General features: G+C 36.7%; 7 protein-coding genes across 12 annotated transcripts; all 7 read left to right on the top strand.

Annotated features, from left to right (window-relative positions):
- The first annotated feature begins 124 nt into the window (after nucleotides 1-124).
- LOC117566598 (uncharacterized) lies at nucleotides 125-8100 on the top strand. Its single transcript, XM_052005905.1, has 10 exons — nucleotides 125-271; nucleotides 5468-5731; nucleotides 5817-5973; nucleotides 6046-6305; nucleotides 6369-6580; nucleotides 6793-6925; nucleotides 6981-7244; nucleotides 7310-7466; nucleotides 7536-7795; nucleotides 7863-8100. Exons 1-10 carry the CDS (start codon nucleotides 192-194, stop codon nucleotides 8083-8085), a joined length of 2010 nt encoding a protein of 669 aa, XP_051861865.1. The 5' UTR covers nucleotides 125-191; the 3' UTR covers nucleotides 8086-8100.
- LOC117570372 (retinol dehydrogenase 13-like) lies at nucleotides 1779-3987 on the top strand. Of its 2 annotated transcripts, none has more exons than XM_034251967.2 (5): nucleotides 1779-1917; nucleotides 2772-3035; nucleotides 3118-3274; nucleotides 3340-3599; nucleotides 3663-3987. In XM_034251967.2, the coding sequence occupies exons 2-5, from the start codon at nucleotides 2779-2781 to the stop codon at nucleotides 3877-3879; spliced, it is 891 nt and encodes a 296-aa protein (XP_034107858.1). In that variant the 5' UTR covers nucleotides 1779-1917; nucleotides 2772-2778; the 3' UTR covers nucleotides 3880-3987. The 2 variants fall into 2 exon arrangements, with proteins under 2 accessions (XP_034107858.1, XP_034107856.1); XM_034251965.2 differs by lacking the exon at nucleotides 1779-1917 and adding an exon at nucleotides 2379-2706.
- Nucleotides 8101-9486: 1386 nt separating the features above from the next.
- LOC117570375 (retinol dehydrogenase 13-like) lies at nucleotides 9487-15489 on the top strand. Of its 4 annotated transcripts, none has more exons than XM_052005095.1 (5): nucleotides 9487-9601; nucleotides 14320-14579; nucleotides 14645-14801; nucleotides 14861-15120; nucleotides 15178-15489. In XM_052005095.1, the coding sequence occupies exons 1-5, from the start codon at nucleotides 9521-9523 to the stop codon at nucleotides 15389-15391; spliced, it is 972 nt and encodes a 323-aa protein (XP_051861055.1). In that variant the 5' UTR covers nucleotides 9487-9520; the 3' UTR covers nucleotides 15392-15489. The 4 variants fall into 4 exon arrangements, with proteins under 4 accessions (XP_051861055.1, XP_051861056.1, XP_051861058.1 ...); XM_052005096.1 differs by lacking the exons at nucleotides 14320-14579; nucleotides 14645-14801; nucleotides 14861-15120; nucleotides 15178-15489 and adding exons at nucleotides 9666-9925; nucleotides 9990-10146; nucleotides 10207-10466; nucleotides 10523-10777; XM_052005098.1 differs by lacking the exon at nucleotides 9487-9601 and adding an exon at nucleotides 14118-14255.
- On the top strand, nucleotides 11625-11974 carry LOC117570380 (uncharacterized; the record flags this gene model as incomplete). Its single annotated transcript, XM_052005247.1, has 2 exons — nucleotides 11625-11735; nucleotides 11809-11974. Coding segments are annotated over 2 exons (261 nt in total), but the record flags the coding sequence as incomplete, so codon positions are not given.
- On the top strand, nucleotides 12072-13654 carry LOC117566599 (retinol dehydrogenase 14-like; the record flags this gene model as incomplete). Its single annotated transcript, XM_052005246.1, has 4 exons — nucleotides 12072-12163; nucleotides 12260-12386; nucleotides 12486-12747; nucleotides 12803-13654. Coding segments are annotated over 4 exons (714 nt in total), but the record flags the coding sequence as incomplete, so codon positions are not given.
- Nucleotides 15490-16703: 1214 nt separating the features above from the next.
- On the top strand, nucleotides 16704-17310 carry LOC117566600 (uncharacterized). Its single transcript, XM_034246141.1, has 3 exons — nucleotides 16704-16856; nucleotides 16920-17087; nucleotides 17161-17310. Exons 1-3 carry the CDS (start codon nucleotides 16704-16706, stop codon nucleotides 17308-17310), a joined length of 471 nt encoding a protein of 156 aa, XP_034102032.1.
- A 2821-nt stretch (nucleotides 17311-20131) lies between these two features.
- LOC117570376 (retinol dehydrogenase 14-like) lies at nucleotides 20132-21466 on the top strand. 2 transcript variants are annotated; one of them, XM_052005099.1, is made up of 5 exons: nucleotides 20132-20245; nucleotides 20310-20569; nucleotides 20635-20791; nucleotides 20850-21109; nucleotides 21167-21466. In XM_052005099.1, exons 1-5 carry the CDS (start codon nucleotides 20165-20167, stop codon nucleotides 21378-21380), a joined length of 972 nt encoding a protein of 323 aa, XP_051861059.1. In that variant the 5' UTR covers nucleotides 20132-20164; the 3' UTR covers nucleotides 21381-21466. The 2 variants fall into 2 exon arrangements, with proteins under 2 accessions (XP_051861059.1, XP_034107861.2); XM_034251970.2 differs by lacking the exon at nucleotides 20132-20245 and having other exon boundaries at nucleotides 20295-20569.
- Nucleotides 21467-22142: the final 676 nt, after the last annotated feature.

Raw genomic sequence — 22142 nt, 5'->3', positions numbered from 1 at the left:
ATATTCATGGGCGACACACACACACTCGATATTTACAACGTGAATTTTTGGAGCAAAACAAACATAACAAACCCACGTCTAAAGCTGATTGAATTTATTTTTACTTACCACAATCGCCCTGTGCTCTGCTTGTACAAAGAAGCACAGCTTAAAATTTTGTTATTAAAATTATTGCAAAACTCGCGTTTAAAATGTGTATAAATACAAACGGATTCATAGGTTCACTTTTAGATTGCCCTCTGGTTATGGGAATAGCAGTCTATTTGTTAAAGTAAGTAAATTGAATGGAATTAAATTGCATTCTTGACAGTTAAACAACCCTGGCTGCAATGCCCAGTATTTTGATTGTAGACAGAGTACACACAGTTAACAGTATATTTCCCACAATATATATTTCAAATTTAGAAAATAACTGTATAGTATAATTAAACACAAACATAACTTTGTAACATACGCTTTAGTTCCTTATATTCACATAACTGTTAAGCAATGAGCCTGCGACCTGGATATTTTGATGTGAACACCAAATGCATCGGGTTCGAGTTGTACAGGGTATTTGCAACACGACTACCCTAGATTAACGTGATCTACATTCGTTCGCTACTGCGCGTAGTTTTGGAGTTTACTTTTATTTGGCAAGTGCATAGTAATGACGGTATTCGCGTTCCTCAAAAGCCGCCCATTATTTTGGCTAAGTGTCACGGGTACTGCGGTGGGCGGTGCTTGCTTTGTAAAGTAAGTTACAATATATTTTCTTATCATTATAATTGATGAAAATAACAAAGGTGATTGTGTTCTGCAGAGATCTTATGCAAGGCGGCCAGTTCACAAAAAACACAGATGAAACGTGCAAAATTGTAATTGTAACTGGTTCAAATACGGGAATAGGCAAGGAGACGGTGCGGGAGCTGGCACGAAGAGGAGCCACTGTTTATATGGCATGTCGGGATATGGAAAAGTGCGAGGAGGCACGGCAGGAGATCGTGCTGGAGACGCAAAACAAATATATTTATTGCCGGCAATGTGATTTGGCTTCAATGGACTCGATTAGGAATTTTGTGGCCGCGTAAGTTGATTGATCAGTTAAATTACATAGTTGTATTTATTTATGTGACAATTGCTATTGATAGGTTTAAACGAGAACAGAAGAAACTGGACATACTTATCAACAATGCGGGCGTAATGCGTTGTCCACGATCTCTTACCAAAGATGGCTTCGAAATGCAGATAGGAGTTAATCATTTAGGTCACTTTTTACTCACCAACTTGATGCTGGATCTGCTAAAGGTTCGTGATGATTATTGAATATATAGACTATTCGGTGTAACCTCTTGCAACCTTTTAGAAATCGAGACCCAGCAGAATCGTCGTTGTTTCCAGCTTAGCGCATACGCGAGGAGAAATAAATATAGGCGATTTGAACAGTGAACTGTCCTATGACGAGGGCAAAGCTTACAGTCAGAGCAAGTTAGCCAATGTATTGTTTACACAAGAATTGGCCAAACGCTTGGATGGAACAGGCGTGACTGTGAATGCCTTGCACCCGGGCATCGTTGACACGGAGCTCTTTAGGCACATGGGATTCTTTACCAATTTCTTTGCAGGGTTTGTGCTTAATTCTGAGGATATGCGATTATACAATCTATTACATTTTTTTCTATTGCAGCTTATTTGTTAAGCCTTTGTTTTGGCCGTTCGTAAAAACGCCAAAGAGTGGAGCACAAACAAGTTTGTATGTTGCACTTGATCCTGAGTTAGCATCCGTATCTGGCAAATATTTCAGCGATTGCCAAATTACGGAAGCAGCTCCTGCGGCACAGGATGTCACCATTGCCAAATGGCTGTGGGCTGTCAGCGAAAAGTGGACGCGATCTGAAGTGATAGATATAAATAAGGATTCAATTTCGTCCTCAGATGGTAAGGATTCAAATTCCTCCTCGAAGACAACGTAATAAACAATTCGCATTTTAAAACTTCGAAACTACTGCATTTTTTTGTTAAATGGTGTTGTGGTAACATTGGTGTAAAAATACTGAAAAGTACTATGAACATTATTTTGGTATATTCGAGTTCACATTTATACACAGACAAAAGAACCGTTACGTGTTTTACGATCTTGAATTCAACATATGCTGGTTTCTCTTTAACAGAAATCCGTTCACTTGCAGATATTTTATCAAAACATGCAAAAGAGATGCCATTTATGTATAATGTCGCACTTTTTATTAGTTGCTTGGAAACGTGCCAGCATTAAGTGTAACCAGATAGCACTATCTTGGGATTTCTGTATTAAATTGCTCTGTAAAACGTATTTTTCAGAAGTTTGATGTGTGGTTACACACCGATATCGCAAGTGTTAAATGTAAAGTAGCTTTTGTTAAGAAAGCTCTTGATTGTATTTAAAACAGACATCGATAGTTAGTTAGCCATCGATGTTTTAATACTTTTATTCTACCGGTGATAGAGAGAATACAGACAGACAGTTATCAGTTCGTTCTGGATCGTTCTGCCGGCAATTGTTTGGTCATTGTGATTTCATCACTTACTATTTTCGTGACTCTCAACATAATTAGCACCGTTTTATTTATACAAGTCATATTTGAATAACTTAAAAAAGTTTTGCAAAATGTGCACTTTTATTAACTGTTTGTTGTGTCCTTGTGTTCTATGGCCTGTACTTGGTGCCGCTGCAATTTATTTTCTCAGGTGCAACAGCTAAATTTAAAACCAACTGTGGTTCAGCTAATCTAGTTTTATAATTTATATTTCAGGCAATACATGCAAGGCGGACAATTCGAAAAGCAAACCGATGAAACGGGAAAAGTTGTAATTGTAACCGGTTCGAATACTGGCATTGGCAAGGAGACTGTCTTGGAACTGGCACGTCGAGGGGCCACTGTTTATATGGCTTGCAGGGATAAGAAGAGAACGGATCAAGCTCGTCTGGAAATAATTAGGGAAACCAACAACCAGAACATATTCTTCCGTGAACTCGACTTGGCTTCTCTGGATTCCATTCGCAAATTTGTCACGGGGTGAGCATCTTTTTTCTTTTTCTTTTTAGTCTTCCAAACTATCTAACTTGTATAAACAAACTATAATTTCTTTACTATTCAGCTTCAAGGGCGAACAGGACAAACTACACATTCTCATCAACAATGCTGGTGTGATGCGTTGTCCCCGAATGCTAACCAAAGATGGCTTCGAAATGCAGCTGGGCGTCAACCACATTGGTCACTTCCTCCTGACAAACTTATTGCTCGATGTGCTGAAGGTTAGCACTTAACAGATATATGTGCATATATTGTGATATCATAATTCATTCCAATTTATTTACAGAAATCGGCACCCAGTCGAATTGTCAATGTGTCCAGCTTGGCTCACACTCGCGGCACAATTAATATTAATGACTTAAACAGCGAGAAGTCTTATGATGAGGGAAGTGCCTACAGCCAGAGCAAACTGGCCAACGTATTGTTCACTCGCGAGCTGGCCAAACGCTTGGAAGGAACAGGCGTGACTGTCAATGCTCTGCATCCTGGTGTGGTCAACACTGAACTTGGCAGACACATGAAGATCTTCAATACCTTTTTCGGCCGGTTAGTTGTATTATAAAATGATTTATATTAGTCCAATTACTTAATAGTATTTCCTGCATTTAGCTTTATTCTCAAAGGTTTGCTGTGGCCACTACTGAAGACACCCAAGAGTGGCGCTCAAACCACTTTGTATGCGGCTATCGATCCAGAATTGAACGGAGTATCTGGACTGTACTTTAGCGATTGCAAACCAAAGAAAATGGCGCCTTCTGCCTTCGATGAAAAGACTGGCAAACTCCTCTGGGAGGAGAGTGAGAAGTGGACCCATTCTAAATTCTAGTTTAATGTTTTATTAAATGCAATTATAATTTATATCGACTTATGTATATATGTATATTATGCACATCATTATTGTATTCCAAATTATACGCACCGCAAACATACTTTTTTGTTGATTACTCATTTACTAATTGAGTCCATTAATTGTTTGGCCGATAATGCAAGCCCTTGGAGTTTACTCTTGGAAATACACCCAAGGTGGTAAGTTTACAAAGAAAACAGATGCAACCGATAAGATTGTGATTGTAACTGGTTCAAATGAGCGAATTGGCAAGGAGACCAACATCGAACTGGCACGTCGTGAAGCTACTGCCTACGTGGCATTCAGGGATAAAAACAGATTAGAGCAAGATCTATGGAAGATTCTCAAAGAAACCAGAGAATGAATTCTTTCGCGAACTCGATTTGGTTTCCTTGTATTCCGTTGGAAAATTTGTGATTGTAATAAAACTATGGCTTAATAAACCATGCAATATAATTAGAATCAAGGCAGATCGGAACAGACAGGATATTCTCATCAACAGTTCTCTAAGTGACTTTTAATTAACCAACTCTGTACTGGACTTACTTAAGGTAAACACATACATATTTAACAATTCCTTAACAAAGCTTGTTAAGGATTCTAATTCTTCCTCAAAGACAACGTAATAAACAGTTCGCATCTTAACACCTTCAAACTATTTCGTTTTCGCTGAAGGGTGTTGTTTGGTTAAGAAGTAGCCGCCAAAAGAACAATGACAAATATAAATTTAAAGAGATTGTTCAGCGATATGTGTTTTATTTGCTATTAATATCGATACACAAAGCTTTATAGCTCAACAGGTGTTGTGGTAACATTGGTATAAAAACACTGAAAAGTACTATGCATATTATTTCAGTATTTTCTAGCTTCCCCATTACATGCACACGAAAAAGCCGTTACAAGTTTTACGATCTTTAATAATTCGAGTTTCTCTCTTACAGGAATCACTTCACTGGCAGATATTTTGTGAAAAACATGCAAAATAATCTTGGATTTTAAAATGTCGCGTTTTTTTTAATTGTTTGTAAATGAACACGTATATATTGTTAAGTGTAACCAGATATCACTTATTGGCATTTTTGTATTAAATTATTCTGTAAAAACGTATTTTTCAGAATTTTGGCGTGGGGTTACACCCCAATGCCATAGGTGTTAAATATATAACAGTTTTATTTAAGAAATCTCTTGTTTGTATTTTAAACTAATATCGATAGTTCCCAACGATGTTTCGTTACTTATATTCTACCGGCGACAATCAGTACACAATATTCGGTCGACTTATCAGTCCGTTATTGGGCGTTTCACTGGCAATTGTTTGGTCATCGTGATTTCATCATTTACTATTTGCGTGACTCTAAACATAATTAACACCACCGTTGTATTTATACAAGTTATATTTAAATAAAGTGCAACTTATCCAAAATGTGCACCTTTATCAACTGTTTGTTGTCTCCTTGTGTTCTATGGCCTGCACTTGGTGCCGCTGTAATTTATTTTCTCAGGTACAACAACTAAATTTACAACCAACTGTGGCTCTACTAATCGATTTTTGTAATTTATATTTCAGGCAATACATGCAAGGCGGACAATTCGAAAAGCAAACCGATGAAACGGGAAAAGTTGTAATTGTAACCGGTTCGAATACTGGCATTGGCAAGGAGACTGTCTTGGAGCTGGCACGTCGAGGGGCCACTGTTTATATGGCTTGCAGGGATAAAAAGAGAACGGATCAAGCTCGTCTGGAAATAATTAGGGAAACCAACAACCAAAACATTTTCTTCCGTGAACTCGACTTGGCTTCTCTGGATTCCATTCGCAAATTTGTCACGGGGTGAGCGTCTTTTTTTTTCTTTTTCTTTTTAGTCTTCCAAACTATCTAATTTGTATAAACAAACTATAATTTCTTTATTATTCAGCTTCAAGGGCGAACAGGACAAACTACACATTCTCATCAACAATGCTGGTGTGATGCGTTGTCCCCGAATGCTAACCAAAGATGGCTTCGAAATGCAGCTGGGCGTCAACCACATTGGTCACTTCCTCCTGACAAACTTATTGCTGGATGTGCTGAAGGTTAGCCCTTAACACAGATACTATATATGTGCATACATTGTGATGTCTTAATTAATTCCAGTATATTTACAGAAATCGACACCCAGTCGAATTGTCAACGTATCCAGCTTGGCTCACAATCATGGCACAATTAATATTAATGACTTAAACAGCGAGAAATCCTATGATGAAGGAAAAGCTTACTGCCAGAGCAAGTTGGCCAACATATTTTTCACTCGCGAGTTGGCCAAACGCTTGGAAGGAACAGGCGTGACTGTCAACGCTATTCATCCTGGTGTGGTCAACACTGAGCTTGGCAGACACATGAAGATCCTCAAAAACTTTATCGGACGGTTAGTTGTATTATAAATTCACTCTTATTAATCCAATAACTTAAGAGTATCTATTGTATTTAGCTTGGTTATAACATGTTTGTTGTGGCCAATACTGAAGACACCTAAAAGTGGCGCCCAAACTACTTTGTATGCCTCTCTCGATCCAGAATTGAATGGAGTATCTGGACTGTACTTTAGCGATTGCAAACCGAAGAAAGTGGCGCCCGCTGCCTTCGATGAGGAGACTGGAAAGCTCCTCTGGGAGGAGAGTGAGAAGTGGACCCGTACCAAATTTTAGATTAAGAATTTATGGTTATTAAATAATGTATATCATCTTAGAAATACGCACATATTGTACAAAACTTTACTGTATTCCAAAAATATACACACCGCAAAGATACTTATTTGTAGATTACTCATTTCGCTGTGAGAATGCTGATTGTGCTGATTTATCATCATGACGTCGAATTTTAGTTAAACAAGTGCATTTGAAATTGGTTATAAGGCTCGAAGTGTTTCTTTATTGCCACAGTTTATGACGACAACTCGACCAGCACAAACATGTGCTCCATTGATTGCTTATTGAGTTCATTAATTGTTTGGCCGGTAATGCTTGCCCTTGGAATTTACTTTTTGAGGTAAGAATATGAGATCTCTATAAATATCGAAATATAATTCAGTTGTATACTTTAGAAAATACACCCAAGGTGGTCAGTTTACAAAGAAAACAGATGAAACGGGGAAGGTTGTGATTGTAACCGGTTCGAATACGGGAATTGGCAAGGAGACAGTCCTTGAACTGGCACGTCGAGGTGCTACTGTCTATATGGCATGCAGAGATAAGAAGAGAACAGAGCAAGCTCGATTGGAGATTATTAGAGAAACCAATAATCAAAATGTTTTCTTCCGTGAATTGGACTTGTCATCTCTTGATTCCGTTCGAAACTTTGTGACTGGGTAAGTCGAATCTTAATAAATTTCAATGAAAAGCAGATGTAAAAAGAATTATCCAACGTAATTAGGTTTAAGGCTGAACAGAACAGACTGGATATTCTCATTAACAATGCAGGAGTAATGCGTTGTCCACGCTCACTGACTAAGGATGGGTTTGAACTACAATTGGGCGTCAATCATATGGGCCACTTTTTGTTAACCAACTCTCTACTGGACTTGCTTAAGGTAAAACCATCCTTGGCATAGCTTTAAGTTTAAACGTCAAATATTATATTCAATAAAATTCTCCAACAGAAATCGTCGCCTAGTCGCGTGGTCATCGTGTCCAGCAGAGCACACACTCGAGGCACAATCAATGTGGATGATTTAAACAGCGAGAAATCCTACGATGAAAAGAGCGCCTACAATCAAAGCAAGTTGGCCAACGTGTTGTATACCCGTGAATTGGCCAGACGCTTGGAGGGAACGGGTGTGACTGTCAACTGCCTGCATCCAGGTCAAGTCAACACAGAAATCAGTAGACATATGCCATTTTTCCAAACATTTTTTGGACGGTAAGTTAAACATTAGTCATTTGTAAGCTCAAGGATTACCTCTGACTTTATATTTAAATGTTTGTAGCATTGTGTTAAGCCTTTTGATATGGTTGTATGTCAAGTCACCAAAGAGTGGCGCCCAAACCACTTTGTATGCTGCTCTCGATCCTGATTTGAATGGCGTAACTGGACTGTACTTTAGTGATTGCAAACCGAAGCAGGTGGCACCCGCCGCTCTAGATGCGAATACTGCCAAATTTCTTTGGAAGGAGAGCGAGAAATGGACTAAAGCACCTAAACTGTATTAGTTGCTTCATAGTTTTCTTAAAAGAATTCAAGAAAGCATTGAATAAGTTATCTATATATTGTCAAACATATATTGTATATGAACTGATTCTAATAAACTATTGAAACATTAATTGAATATGTTCTAAACTTATTAAGTGTTATGTATCGAAACCATCACCATGACTGTGCACTGCCGTTTGACTCATAAATTGTTGCTCGATGTTTGCGAGTCGTTTCCCGAAAATTATCTGCGTTGTCCAGTGGGTGTTTGAAGAGCTTTGATAGGGGAGCCTATTAAAAGATAGAACAAAAATAATCTACGACAAGAATGGAACAGGCATTTATTAATAATTTTTGAGGAGACGAACAATTAGTATATTTTCATCTGCACTTTTCATTTGAATGAAACTCAACTGTCAAGTTTGTTGCTGATTTTACTGTCGTTACTAGATACAACCTAATGGATGTGTCAATTGCTGCAAAGGATGGGTAATCCGTAGGAAGAGAGCGAGAAATATATGACTGCCAAGCAGTGATATATCATTTTATTTCCAAATTATTATTTTGGTACTTAATTTTTATATCGTTAAGGTATTTAATTATATGCAGATATTCAATATTCAATATAAATACATTTGTATAAATTTGTTGACATTTGATTGATAATATACGAACTTGATAAATATATAGTATATTGAATATTCAACATTCACACATCTGAATCTATGAATGGAAATAATCTTGAGAATACTACTGACCTACAGCGCCAGTCATAATAATTTGATAACTTGTTCTCTATTTTTATACCCGCTACCCATAGGGTAGAAGGGTATTATAATTTTGTGCCGATCGGAAAAGTATGTAACAGGTAGAAGGAGGAATCTCCGACCCTATAAAGTATATATATTCTTGATCAGCGTCAACAGCCGAGACGATCTAGCCATGTCCGTCTGTCCGTATGAACACCTAGATCTCAGAGACTATAAGCGATAGAGCTATATTTTTTTGCCACGCCCACTTCCGCCCCGCAATTAAAAAAAATCGAATAACAAGCGTAATTTTAAAACTATATTCAATAACTACTAAAGTAGTTATGATTGCTGAAAATTTGGTAACGATCAGATAAAAATTGTCGAAGTTATTAAAGAAATACTTTTGTATGGGCAAAAACGCCTACTTACTAGGGGTCTTAGTTGCTTTGGCTGACAATCTGGTATATTGTGCCGTTTATGGTATATTTTGACGGCGGTACTATATCGATATACTCCAATTCAAGCAGCAATGCGAAATGTTTTTTTGTCAGCTTCTTCTTCTGATTTCCACGCGTGACAATATAGTCAGCATGACTATAAACTTTTATCAGTTGCCGCTTGCTATAAAAAGCGAATCGCTGCTCGGTATTTGAACAGTCTTTACTTGAATTTGGAATAGTCAACACCTCAAAAAAATCACAAAATGTGCTGTTTAACAGATTGTCTGTGTTCGTGTTTTGTTTGGCCAGCTTTGATAGGAATTGCTGCCTATTTTATCAGGAAAGTGAAAAGTTAAAAGTCATTTATAATTCAATTCTAATTTAATGCATACTGAATTTATTAGGCAGTACATGCAAGGTGGAAAGTTCGAGAAACAAACTGATGAAACCGGCAAGGTTGTGATTGTAACCGGTTCGAACACCGGCATTGGCAAGGAGACGGTCCTGGAATTGGCTCGCCGTGGAGCCACTGTCTATATGGCATGTCGGGATAAGTCGAGAGCAGAACAGGCTAGATTGGAGGTTATTAGGGAAACCAACAACCAGAACATTTTCTTCCGCGAACTTGATTTGGCTTCTTTGGATTCCGTTCGCAAGTTTGTCGATGAGTAAGTCAAAGTGAATTAGTAAGAATTGGTGTCAGTTATTGGTAATGATCTAATATTATGTTAGGTTCAAGAAGGAACAAAGCAAACTGGATATTCTCATTAACAATGCAGGAATAGCGCATTGTCCCCGCATGTTGACAAAGGAGGGTTTCGAAATGCAACTGGGAGTCAACCATATGGGTCACTTTTTGCTAACCAATTTGCTGCTCGATCTACTAAAGGTAAGCTAGTTAAAAACTATGATGATATGCGTTTTTTTACATTTTTGTATTTTACCATAGAAATCTTCACCTAGCCGCATTGTGAACGTTTCTAGCATGATACACTCTTACGGAACCATCAACTTTGATGATTTGAATAGTGAGAAGTCCTACAAGCCAGACACTGCCTACAGCCAGAGCAAATTGGCCAACATACTCTTTACTCGGGAGTTGGCCAAACGCTTGGAGGGAACTAATGTGACTGTTAATGCTCTGCATCCTGGTGTTGTTGAAACAGAACTGATGAGGCATGTGGCAATATTCAATAACCCCATTATTGGGTAAGTTACATTAAGTGGCTATTGTTAGGCAATTATTGATTATACATTGCTTACAGCTTCTTGGTGAGCCCATTAGTCTGGCTGATCTTCAAGACTGCCAAGCAAGGCGCACAAACCACGTTGTATGCTGCTTTGGATCCTGATTTGAATGGTGTAACTGGATTGTACTTCAGCGACTGCAAGCCTAAGGAAGTATCTGCTGCTGCGAAGGATGCGAACTCCGCCAATCGGTTGTGGGAGGAGAGCGAGAAGTGGACCAAAGCTAAATAGAGCAATAGAACTGTCTTATTTTTAAGAAAATGTTCTACAAACTTTGGACTAATTATCTAAATAAATGTATTTATTTCTTGTGTATACCAAAAGTAAATTGTAAAAATTTACATTATGTGTCATAGTTTGTGAGTCTTAATTTGTGGTCAATAGCTGATAATAAGTATTACTAAATAAATACGAGAATAAAAAAACATGAAATTACTCATGTTAATCTATGAATGGCAATAACCTAACCATAGAATCCGCAAATTGATAATTTGCTTTACAGTCCGATTTTAATTTATGATGATCGCAAATCCATTATTAGTTGGTCACTCTTTCGGAATTTCGTCTCTTTTGTCGATGAGTCTCTGTTTTTGGCATCCAAATGGTCTATGATTTCATTTTCAAATGATTTTTTTTGTTTGTAAATAATTGCAATTTGATATTCAAATCGACATAACGTGCCGAGCCAAAATCAACGGGCTTAACGTTGTTAGTACTATATGCTTTTTAAGGCTTAATGGAAAATGCTTAGCGACCTATTATTGGAATAACGATGGTCGGAGGAGCTTGTCGAGTGTTGAGCTTGGTAGCAGTTCTTATTGTGGTAATAGTAATTTGTGATGGACAAATGCCGAAATCACGATTTACCAATATTATGTGCAAGTCGTACAACAAAACCTTTGGCGAATTTGAAGCCTGTAAACTAAATGTGCTCGGCAGAGGCGTCATCGGTGTTCAGCTGTATCTCAAGTTATATATAGTACCGATCAACACTGTATCCGTTAGTAAAATACAAAGAGTGTTTAAATGTTTTGTTCTAATATTGAATGTACTTTTCCTTAGTCCAACTTGAGTGTACTACGTCGATACAATGGATTCACGCCATTTATGTAAAACACCACACTTGACTTCTGCAAGTTTGCAAAACAGTCGAAGAAATTGTCCTTCGAGAAACTTGTTTTCGACGCTATTGCCACGAAATCTAATCTGAATCACACTTGCCCCTATACAGTGAGACTTGTATATCGCATGGATATATATTAATGGAGTATTTTCATTGTATATCATATATTTCCAATTTCAGCATGATATCATTGTGAATAATCTGGTGTTTAACGACAACTTCCTGCAGTCCTTGCCACTGCCACAAGGTGAATACATGATACAAATGTTATTTGGCTCCGACAACATCTGGAGAGTACAAGTCGATATCGTCATCTTAATAGAGGAGTGAATCTAGTCGAAGCTTCGTATTTATAATGGATAATAAAAAGATAAATTAATTTAAAAAAATGTATTTATACTTTAGAAAATACATCCAGGGTGGTCAGTTTAGAAAGAAAACAGATAGCCGTGATTGTAACCGGCTCGAATATGGGAATTGGTAAGGAGACTGTCCTTGAACTGGCACGTCGCGGAGCTACTGTCTATATGGTACAGTACTAACAGTAGCTCCGCGACTTTGTGACTGGGTAAGTCGAATTAATAAATTTCAATGAACAGCAGATACTATAAGAATCTTCCTACGTAATTAGGTTCAAAGCTGAACAGAACAGACTGGATATTCTCATTAACAATGCAGGAGTAATGCGTTGTCAACGCTCACTGACTAAGGATGGGTTTGAACTACAATTGGGCGTCAATCATATGGGCCACTTTTTGTTAACCAACTCTCTACTAGACTTGCTTAAGATAAGCCCATATTTAGCGTAGCTTTAAGTTTAAACGTCAAATATTATATTCAATAAAATTCTCCAACAGAAATCGTCGTCTAGTCGCGTGGTCATCGTGTCCAGCAGAGCACACACTCGAGGCACAATCAATGTGGATGATTTGAACAGCGAGAAATCCTACGATGAAAAGAGCGCCTACAATCAAAGCAAGTTGGCCAACGTGTTGTATACCCGTGAATTGGCCAGACGCTTGGAGGGAACGGGTGTGACTGTCAACTGCCTGCATCCAGGTCAAGTCAACACAGAAATCAGTAGACATATGCCATTTTTCCAAACATTTTTTGGACGGTAAGTTAAATATTAATAATTTGTAAGCTCAAGGACTACATTTGACTTTATATTTGAATGTTTTTGGCATTGTGTTAAGCCTTTTGATATGGTTGTATGTCAAGACACCAAAGAGTGGCGCCCAAACTACTTTGTATGCTGCTCTGGATCCAGATTTGAATGGCGTAACTGGACTGTACTTTAGTGATTGCAAACCGAAGCAGGTGGCACCCGCCGCTCTAGATGCGAATACTGCCAAATTTCTTTGGAAGGAGAGCGAGAAATGGACTAAAGCACCTAAACTGTATTAGTTGCTTCATAGTTTTCTTAAAAGAATTCAAGAAAGCATTGAATAAGTTATCTATATATTGTCAAACATATATTGTATATGAACTGATTCTAATAAACTATTGAAACATTAATTGAATATGTTCTAAACTTATTACGTGGTATGTATCGAAACCAGCTCAATGACTATGCACTTCTATCTACTGCCGTTTGACTCATAAATTGTTGCTCGATGTTTGAAAGTCGTTCCCTGAAATCTGAACAAATTATCTGTATTGCCCGGCGGTTGTTTGAAGAGCTTTGATAGGGAGCCTATTAAAAGATAGAACAAATATAATCTACGACGAACAATCAGTATATTTTCATCTGCACTTTTCATTTGAATGGAACTCAACTCTCAAGTTTGTTTCTGATTTTACTGTCGTTACTAGATACAACCTAATGGATGTGTCAATTGCTGCAAAGGATGGGAAATCCGTAGGAAGAGAGCGAGAAATATATGATTGCCAAGCAGTGATATATCATTTGATGTCTAAATTATTATTTTGGTACTTAATATTTATTTCGTTAAGGTATTTTATTTATATGCAGATATTCAATATTCAACATAAATAAGTTTGTATAAATTTGTTGTCATTTGATTGATAATATACGAACTTAATAAATATATAGTATACTGAATATTCAACATTCACATTAATGAATGGGAATAATCTTGCGAATACTACTGACCTACAGCGCCAGTCATAATAACTTGATAACTTGTTCTCTATTTTTAGATTAGCGTTTTACGCTCTCGATAAGATAAAGAGAGGTAGAGGCGCCGTTAAGGCTAATGATAGCAGATATAATAGAAGTTACTCCAGTTAACCGTATAATACTGATACTGGACACAAAGTATCTACTATATTTAGTCAATTAAGTTCTAGAATGTACTGCCAAATATGTATTGATTACACCATTTCAAGCAGCAATGCGAAATGCTTTTTTGTCAGCTTCTTCTTCCAATTCCCACGCGTGCCAATATCGCCAGCATGACTATAAACTTTTATCAGCTGCCGTTTGCCTCACAAATTGGTATAAAAGCCAGAACGCTACTCTGTATTTGAACAGTCTTTACTTGAATTTGGAATAGTCAACACCTCAAAAAAATCACAAAATGTGCTGTTTAACTGATTGTCTGTGTTCGTGTTTTGTTGTTTGGCCAGCTTTGATAGGAGTAGCTGCCTATTTGATCAGGAAAGTGAAAAGTTAAAAGTCATTTATAATTCAATTATAATTTAATGCGTACTGAATTTATTAGGCAGTACATGCAAGGTGGAAAGTTCGAGAAACAAACTGATGAAACCGGCAAGGTTGTGATTGTAACCGGTTCGAACACCGGCATTGGCAAGGAGACGGTCCTGGAATTGGCTCGCCGTGGAGCCACTGTCTATATGGCATGTCGGGATAAGTCGAGAGCAGAACAGGCTAGATTGGAGGTTATTAGGGAAACCAACAACCAGAACATTTTCTTCCGCGAACTTGATTTGGCTTCTTTGGATTCCGTTCGCAAGTTTGTCGATGAGTAAGTCAAAATTGAATTAGTAAGAATTGGTTTCAGTTATTGGCAATGATATCATATTATGTTAGGTTCAAGAAGGAGCAAAGCAAACTGGATATTCTCATTAACAATGCAGGAATAATGCTTTGTCCCCACATGTTGACGAAGGAAGGGTTCGAAATGCAGCTGGGAGTCAACCATATGGGTCACTTTTTGCTAACCATTTTGCTGCTCGATCTACTAAAGGTAAATTAGTTAATGACTATGATGATATGCGTTTTTTACATTTTTTTATTTTACCATAGAAATCTTCACCTAGCCGCATTGTGAACGTTTCTGCCTTGGCGCACGTTGACGGATCCATCAACTTCGATGATTTGAACAGTGAGAAATCTTACTCGCCACGCAAGGCCTACGGCCAGAGCAAATTGGCCAACATACTCTTTACTCGGGAGTTGGCCAAACGCTTGGAGGGAACTAATGTGACTGTGAATGCTCTGCATCCTGGTGTTGTTGAAACAGAACTGAGTAGGCATGTGACGATATTTAACAACCCCATTTTTAGGTAAGTAACATTAAGTAGCTATTGTTAGACAATGATTGATTGATACATTGCTTACAGCTTCCTGATAAGCCCATTAATCTGGCTGATCTTCAAGACTCCCAAGAATGGCGCACAAACCACTTTGTATGCTGCACTGGATCCTGATTTGAATGGTGTAACTGGATTGTACTTCAGCGACTGCAAGCCCAAGGAAGTATCTGCTGCTGCGAAGGATGCGAACGCCGCCAAGCGATTGTGGGAGGAGAGCGAGAAGTGGACCAAAGCTAAATAGAGCAATAGAACTGTCTTATTTTTAAGAAAATGTTCCACAAACTTTGACTTATTATTTAAATAAATGTATTTATTTCTTGTATATACCAAAAGTAAATTTTGAAAATTTGCATTATGTGTCATAATTTGTGATTCTTTATTTGTGGTCAGTGGGTGATAATAAGTATCACTTAATAAATACGAGAATAAAACAAGTAAGAAAGCTACAGGCGAGTGTACTCGACTGTGAGATACCCGCTACCCATTTTGAATAAAAGCAATATATTTTGCGGTATTATTCTCAAATTATACCGAATATACTGCAAAAATACTAAAAATATACCAAATGATATATGTGGTATATCGATATAGTACCGCGTTGAAAATATACCATAGACGGCTCAATATACCAGATTGTCATCCAAAGCAACTAAGACCCCTAGTAAGTATGCGTTTTTGCCCATACAAAAGTATTTCTTTAATAACTTTGACAATTTTTATCTGATCGCAACCAATTTTTCAGGAATCATAACTACTATAGTAATTATTGTATATACCACAAATTCATAACTCTCGCTTTAAAATTACGCTTGTTATTCGATTTTTTTGATTTTCGGGGGCGGAAGTGGGCGTGGCAAAAATTTGAAACAAACTTGATCTGCGTGCAAACATAACAAATGTCGAAAAAAAATTATAGCTCTATCTCTTATAGTCTCTGAGATCCAGTGTTTCATACGGAAATTGTGGAATTGTGGAAGTTTATTAAAGAAATACTTTTGTATGGGCAAAAACGCCTACTTACTAGGGGTCTGAGTTGCTTTGGGCGACAATCTGGCACATTGTGCCGTCTATGGTATATTTTGAATGGTGTACTATATCGATATACCAAACATACCATTTGGTATATTTTGAGTATTTTCGGTATATTTTGAAATGATACCGAAATATTTTGCCTTTATTAAAAATGGGTAGCGGGTATCTCACAGTCGAGCACACTCGACTGTAACTTTCTTACTTGTTTTATATAGCCATTGTCCAAATCAATTTCGTCTCTGCTTTTGGCATTTAACCAAAGGTCTATGATTTCATTTTGAAATGTTTTTTTTTTGTAAATAATTGCAATTTAATATTCAAATTGACGTGTCGGTCAATAGCCTAAATCAACGGGGTTTGACGTAGCACATACATACATACATATAGTACTAAGTGCTTTTTATGGATTAATGGAAAATGCTTAGCGACCTATTATTGGAATAACGATGGTTGGAGCATCTTGTCGAGTATTGAGCTTGGTAGCAGTTCTTATTGTGATAATAGTAATTTGTGATGGAAAAATGCCGAAATCACGATTTACCAATATTATTTGCAAGTCGTACAACAAAACCTTTGGCGAATTCGAAACCTGTAAACTAAATGTGCTCGGCAGAGGCGTCATCGGTGTTCAACTGCATCTCAAGTTATATATAGTACCGATCAACACGGTATCCGTTAGTAACATACAAAGAGTGTTTAAATATTTTGTTCTAATATTGATATGTACTTTTCCTTAGTCCAACTTGAGTGTACTACGTCGATACAATGGATTCAAGCCATTTATGTACAACACCACACTTGACTTCTGCAAGTTTGCAAAGCAATCGAAGAAATTGTCCTTCGAGAAACTTGTTCTCGACGCTATTGCCACGAAATCTAATCTGAATCACACTTGCCCCTATACAGTGAGAATTGTATATTGCATCGATATATATTAGTGGAGTATTTTCATTGTGTGTCTTATATTTCCAATTTCAGCATGATATCATTGTGAATAATCTGGTGTTTAACGACAACTTCCTGCAGTCGTTGCCACTGCCACAAGGTGAATACAAGATACAAATGTTATTTGGCTCCGACAACATCTGGAGAGTGCAAGTGGACATCGTCATCTTAAGAGAGGAGTGAATCTAGTCGAATCATCGGATTTATAATGGATAATTCATTATAGTAGTCATTGCGTTGCTTCAGGCTATAAGATACAAATTAATTTTAAAAGATTTATTTTTGATAAGAGAAAACTACTTATTACTAATATAACTTTAAATGGTCACGCATTAATACAATTATTGGAAATTAATATAAAAAATTTAGTGATATTTTGGAAATTACTGAGCCGAATAAAAGATAAGTCAATAGATCTAATAACTAAACAGTTTTAAATCACTCATGGAATGGACGCGACAGCTTGGAGCTTTTAATTTTTGTCATTTCGTTGTTTTCAATAGGCATTTGTACAAAATCTTGTTCCATGTTTACCAATCTGACATGTGAACCTTAAGATCTCGACTTCAATACATGAAGTCTTAATGTGCTCAGTAGGGGCGTGGTTCGTGTTCATGTGAACATCCATTTGCTAAAATTACCAACGACATACATATACGTAAATATTGATGTCGAGTTATAAAATATATTTCATTTTAATACAATTTCATTTAGATCAACTGGAGATTGTGGAGCCGTATAGTGGGTACAAACCATTTCTACATATATGCCTCAAGGCGATTACGAGGTGCAATTGCGATTTGCTACAAGCAAGAATACGCAGAATAAATTGAAATGCCAACTTACAAATGGAATTCAATAGAATTTACGCTCCACTCTTCTTATTACAATTCTTATGAAATTTACAGAACAATTGAGTTGATAATTGTCAAAGTTCATAATGTTACAGAATCTTATCTTCAAAATAAAAGATTGTTCGTGTTTACTATTTCTTTGAGACAGACGGGGAAACTCTGTTATCAATATAAAAATGTAGCTGATTCCTGTTTTTGCCCATTAATAATTTTTCAATTTATATAATGTACTGTCAATTATTTAAATATTCCCTTAATATGAAAAGTAAAAAAACACTTATATGTATACATGTGTTTTCAAATTTATTTGGCAAAATTTGCTTACAAAATTGTATCAAATAAAATAGTTTCACAAATTTGCGATGTAATCGATTTAAATTTACGCTTTCGTTTTGTTATGTTGTGCATTGTTTTTGGGTAGATTTGAATTGAGATTATTGTGCATAGCAATATGATAAAAATTGTATAAATTTCAATTTGTTCAGCTGCCGTACAATAAAAGTAATCAATTGGAAACGAAAAACACTTTTAGTTATTGAATTTTGATGAGCTCAAAATATTCATAAAAGAGTTGTATTACTCACATACATAAGTGTGTATGCAAGTATTGGATTAAACTCGTCTTTTAAGTTTTAAATGCGCTGCTGGTATGACTCTCAACTGCCTGCATCCTGGTCAAGTCAACACAGAAATCAGTAGACATATGACATTTTTCCAAACATTTATTGGACGGTAAGTGAAATAAAGTTATATGTAGGTTAATGTATTTATTCTGACATTAACTTTTTAATGATTTCAGCATTTTACTAACATTTTAATATAGCTGTATGTCAAATCACCAAAGAGTGGTGGCCAAACCACTTTGTATGCTGCTCTGGATCCTGATTTGAACTGCGAGAAATGGACTAAAGCACCTAAACTGTATTAGTTGCTTCATAGTTTCACAGAGAATTTAATTCAAGAAAGCACTGTATAAGTTATCTATATATTGTCAAACATATATTATTATATATGAACTGATTCTAATAAACCATTGAAACTTTAGTTAAATATGTTCTAAACTTATTACGTGGTATGTATCGAAACCAGCTCAATGACTATGCACTTCTATCTGCTGCCGTTTGACTCATAAATTGTTGCTCGATATTTGCAAGTCGTTTCCCGAAAATTATCTGCGTTGTCCAGTGAGTGTTTGAAGAGCTTTGATAGGGGAGCCTATTAAAAGATAGAACAAATATGAACTACGACAAGAATGGAACAGGCTTATGTTAATCATTTTTCAGGGACCAATAACCAGTATTTTTGCTTCTGTTATTTAAATTTGAATGGAACTCAACTCTAAATTATTTTCCTGAGTTGTCTGGCTTTATTAGATACAAGTCAATGGATGTTTCAATAGCTGCAAAGGATGCGAAATCCATAGGAAGAGGGCGAGAAATGACTGAAGTGACTGCCAAGCAGAGGAATCCCATTTTATTACTAAATTATTATTCTGTTACTTAATATTTATTTCTTTAACGTATTGCATTCACTTATTTATATATGTACTCAATATATTATTTATTTAATATATGTATTTACTTTCTATAGTATCATCAAAGAACAAATTTGCTTACATTTGATTGATAATATTCGAAAATACGAACTTGATAAATATATAGTATATTGATATCTATGAATGGGAATAATCTTGCGTTTACTACTGACCCAAAGCGCCAGCCATAAAATTTTAATAACTTGTTCTCTATTTATAGATTAGTTTTTTACGCTCTTTATAAGATAAAGAGACAGAGAGAGGTAGAGGCGCCGTTAAGGGTAATAATAGCAGATATATGTTTATGAGAAGTTACTCCAGTTAACCGTATATTACTGATATTGGAATACTTCGATTAGTAGTTTCACAAAGTATCTACTATATTTAGTCAATTAAGTTCCAGAATGTACTGCGTTAAGTATCTATATAATTATGTATTGTCAAATATGTATTAATTATACTATATCAAGCACCAATGCGAAATACTTTTTTGTCAGCTTCTTCTTCCAATTCCCACGCGTGCCAATATCGTCAGCATGACTATAAACTTTTATCAGTTGCCGCTTGCTATAAAAAGCGAATCGCTGCTCGGTATTTGAACAGTCTTTACTTGAATTTGGAATAGTCAACACCTCAAAAAAATCACAAAATGTGCTGTTTAACAGATTGTCTGTGTTCGTGTTTTGTTTGGCCAGCTTTGATAGGAATTGCTGCCTATTTTATCAGGAAAGTGAAAAGTTAAAAGTCATTTATAATTCAATTCTAATTTAATGCATACTGAATTTATTAGGCAGTACATGCAAGGTGGAAAGTTCGAGAAACAAACTGATGAAACCGGCAAGGTTGTGATTGTAACCGGTTCGAACACCGGCATTGGCAAGGAGACGGTCCTGGAATTGGCTCGCCGGGGAGCCACTGTCTATATGGCATGTCGTGATAAGTCGAGAGCAGAACAGGCTAGATTGGAGGTTATTAGGGAAACCAAGAACCAGAATATTTTCTTCCGCGAACTTGACTTGGCTTCTTTGGATTCCGTTCGCAAGTTTATCGATGGGTAAGTCAAATTTGAATTAGTAAGAATTGGTTTCAGTTATTGGCAATGATATTATATTATATTAGGTTCAAGAAGGAGCAAAGCAAACTGGATATTCTCATTAACAATGCAGGAATAATGCTTTGTCCCCACATGTTGACGAAGGAAGGGTTCGAAATGCAGCTGGGAGTCAACCATATGGGTCACTTTTTGCTAACCAATTTGCTGCTCGATCTACTAAAGGTAAATTAGTTAATGACTAGATGATATGCGTTTTTTACATTTTTTTATTTTACCATAGAAATCTTCACCTAGCCGCATTGTGAACGTTTCTGCCTTGGCGCACGTTGATGGATCCATCAACTTCGATGATTTGAACAGTGAGAAATCCTACTCGCCACGCAAGGCCTACGGCCAGAGCAAATTGGCCAACATACTCTTTACTCGGGAGTTGGCCAAACGCTTGGAGGGAACTAATGTGACTGTTAATGCTCTGCATCCTGGTGTTGTTGAAACAGAACTGAGTAGGCATGTGCCGATATTCAATAACCCCATTTTTGGGTAAGTAACATTAAGTGACTATTGTTAGACAATGATTGATTAATACATTGCTTACAGCTTCCTTATAAGCCCATTAATCTGGCTGATCTTCAAGACTCCCAAGAATGGCGCACAAACCACTTTGTATGCAGCTCTTGATCCTGATTTGAATGGTGTAACTGGATTGTACTTCAGCGACTGCAAGCCCAAGGAAGTATCTGCTGCTGCGAAGGATGCGAACTCCGCCAAGCGATTGTGGGAGGAGAGCGAGAAGTGGACCAAAGCTAAATAGAGCAATAAAACTGTCTTATTTTTAAGAAAATGTTCTACAAACTTTGACTTATTATTTAAATAAATGTATTTATTTCTTGTATATACCAAAAGTAAATTTTTAAAATTTGCATTATGTTTCGTAGTTCGAGATTCTTTATTTGTGGTCAGTGTCTGATAATAAGTATCACTTAATAATTACTAGAATAAAAAAGAAATGAAATTACTCATGTTAATCTATGAATGGAATCCGTAAATTGATAATTTGCTTTACTGTCTGATTTTAATTTATGATGAGTTTTCATCGCAAATCCATTATTAGTTGGTCACTCTTTCGGAATTTCGTCTCTTTTGTCGATGAGTCTCTGTTTTTGGCATCCAAATGGTCTATGATTTCATTTTGAAATGATTTTTATACCCGCTACCCATAGGGTAGAGGGGTATTATAACTTTGTGCCGGCAGGAAATGTATGTAACAGGTAGCACGAGGCATCTCCGACCCTATAAAGTATATATATTCTTGATCAGCGTCAACAGCCGAGACGATCTAGCCATGTCCGTCTGTCCGTCTGTGTGTCTGTCCGTCTGTCCGTATGAAACACTGGATCTCAGAGACTATAAGAGTTAGAGCTATAATTTTTTTTCGACAGCATTTGTTATGTTTACACGCAGATCAAGTTTGTTTCAAATTTTAGCCACGCCCACTTCCGCGCCCGCAAATCAAAAAAATCGAATAACAAGCGTGATTTTAAAGCTAGAGTTGCGAATTTTGGTATATGCAATA

The sequence above is a fragment of the Drosophila albomicans genome, chromosome 3 (genome assembly GCF_009650485.2).
Source record: "Drosophila albomicans strain 15112-1751.03 chromosome 3, ASM965048v2, whole genome shotgun sequence".
In the NCBI taxonomy this organism is placed as follows: domain Eukaryota; kingdom Metazoa; phylum Arthropoda; class Insecta; order Diptera; family Drosophilidae; genus Drosophila; species Drosophila albomicans.
Note: the sequence above shows the minus strand (reverse complement) of the source record. Positions and strands in the feature narration are given on the sequence as shown.

Excerpts from the sequence above, each read along its gene's own strand:
- LOC117566598 (XM_052005905.1), top strand. The coding sequence starts at position 192 with ATGTGTATAAATACAAACGGATTCATAGGTTCACTTTTAGATTGCCCT. Across the intron at positions 5,974-6,045 it reads TATTGCTGGATGTGCTGAAG|AAATCGACACCCAGTCGAAT; the intron begins GTTAGCCCTTAA and ends GTATATTTACAG. Across the intron at positions 6,306-6,368 it reads CTCAAAAACTTTATCGGACG|CTTGGTTATAACATGTTTGT; the intron begins GTTAGTTGTATT and ends TATTGTATTTAG.
- LOC117570372 (XM_034251965.2), top strand. The coding sequence starts at position 2,627 with ATGTGCACTTTTATTAACTGTTTGTTGTGTCCTTGTGTTCTATGGCCT. Across the intron at positions 3,036-3,117 it reads ATTCGCAAATTTGTCACGGG|CTTCAAGGGCGAACAGGACA; the intron begins GTGAGCATCTTT and ends TTTACTATTCAG. Across the intron at positions 3,275-3,339 it reads TATTGCTCGATGTGCTGAAG|AAATCGGCACCCAGTCGAAT; the intron begins GTTAGCACTTAA and ends ATTTATTTACAG.
- LOC117570375 (XM_052005098.1), top strand. The coding sequence starts at position 14,172 with ATGTGCTGTTTAACTGATTGTCTGTGTTCGTGTTTTGTTGTTTGGCCA. Across the intron at positions 14,580-14,644 it reads GTTCGCAAGTTTGTCGATGA|GTTCAAGAAGGAGCAAAGCA; the intron begins GTAAGTCAAAAT and ends ATATTATGTTAG. Across the intron at positions 15,121-15,177 it reads TTTAACAACCCCATTTTTAG|CTTCCTGATAAGCCCATTAA; the intron begins GTAAGTAACATT and ends CATTGCTTACAG.
- LOC117566600 (XM_034246141.1), top strand. The coding sequence starts at position 16,704 with ATGCCGAAATCACGATTTACCAATATTATTTGCAAGTCGTACAACAAA. Across the intron at positions 16,857-16,919 it reads TACCGATCAACACGGTATCC|TCCAACTTGAGTGTACTACG; the intron begins GTTAGTAACATA and ends ACTTTTCCTTAG. Across the intron at positions 17,088-17,160 it reads ATCACACTTGCCCCTATACA|CATGATATCATTGTGAATAA; the intron begins GTGAGAATTGTA and ends TTCCAATTTCAG.
- LOC117570376 (XM_052005099.1), top strand. The coding sequence starts at position 20,165 with ATGTGCTGTTTAACAGATTGTCTGTGTTCGTGTTTTGTTTGGCCAGCT. Across the intron at positions 20,246-20,309 it reads CTGCCTATTTTATCAGGAAA|TACATGCAAGGTGGAAAGTT; the intron begins GTGAAAAGTTAA and ends TTTATTAGGCAG. Across the intron at positions 20,570-20,634 it reads GTTCGCAAGTTTATCGATGG|GTTCAAGAAGGAGCAAAGCA; the intron begins GTAAGTCAAATT and ends ATATTATATTAG.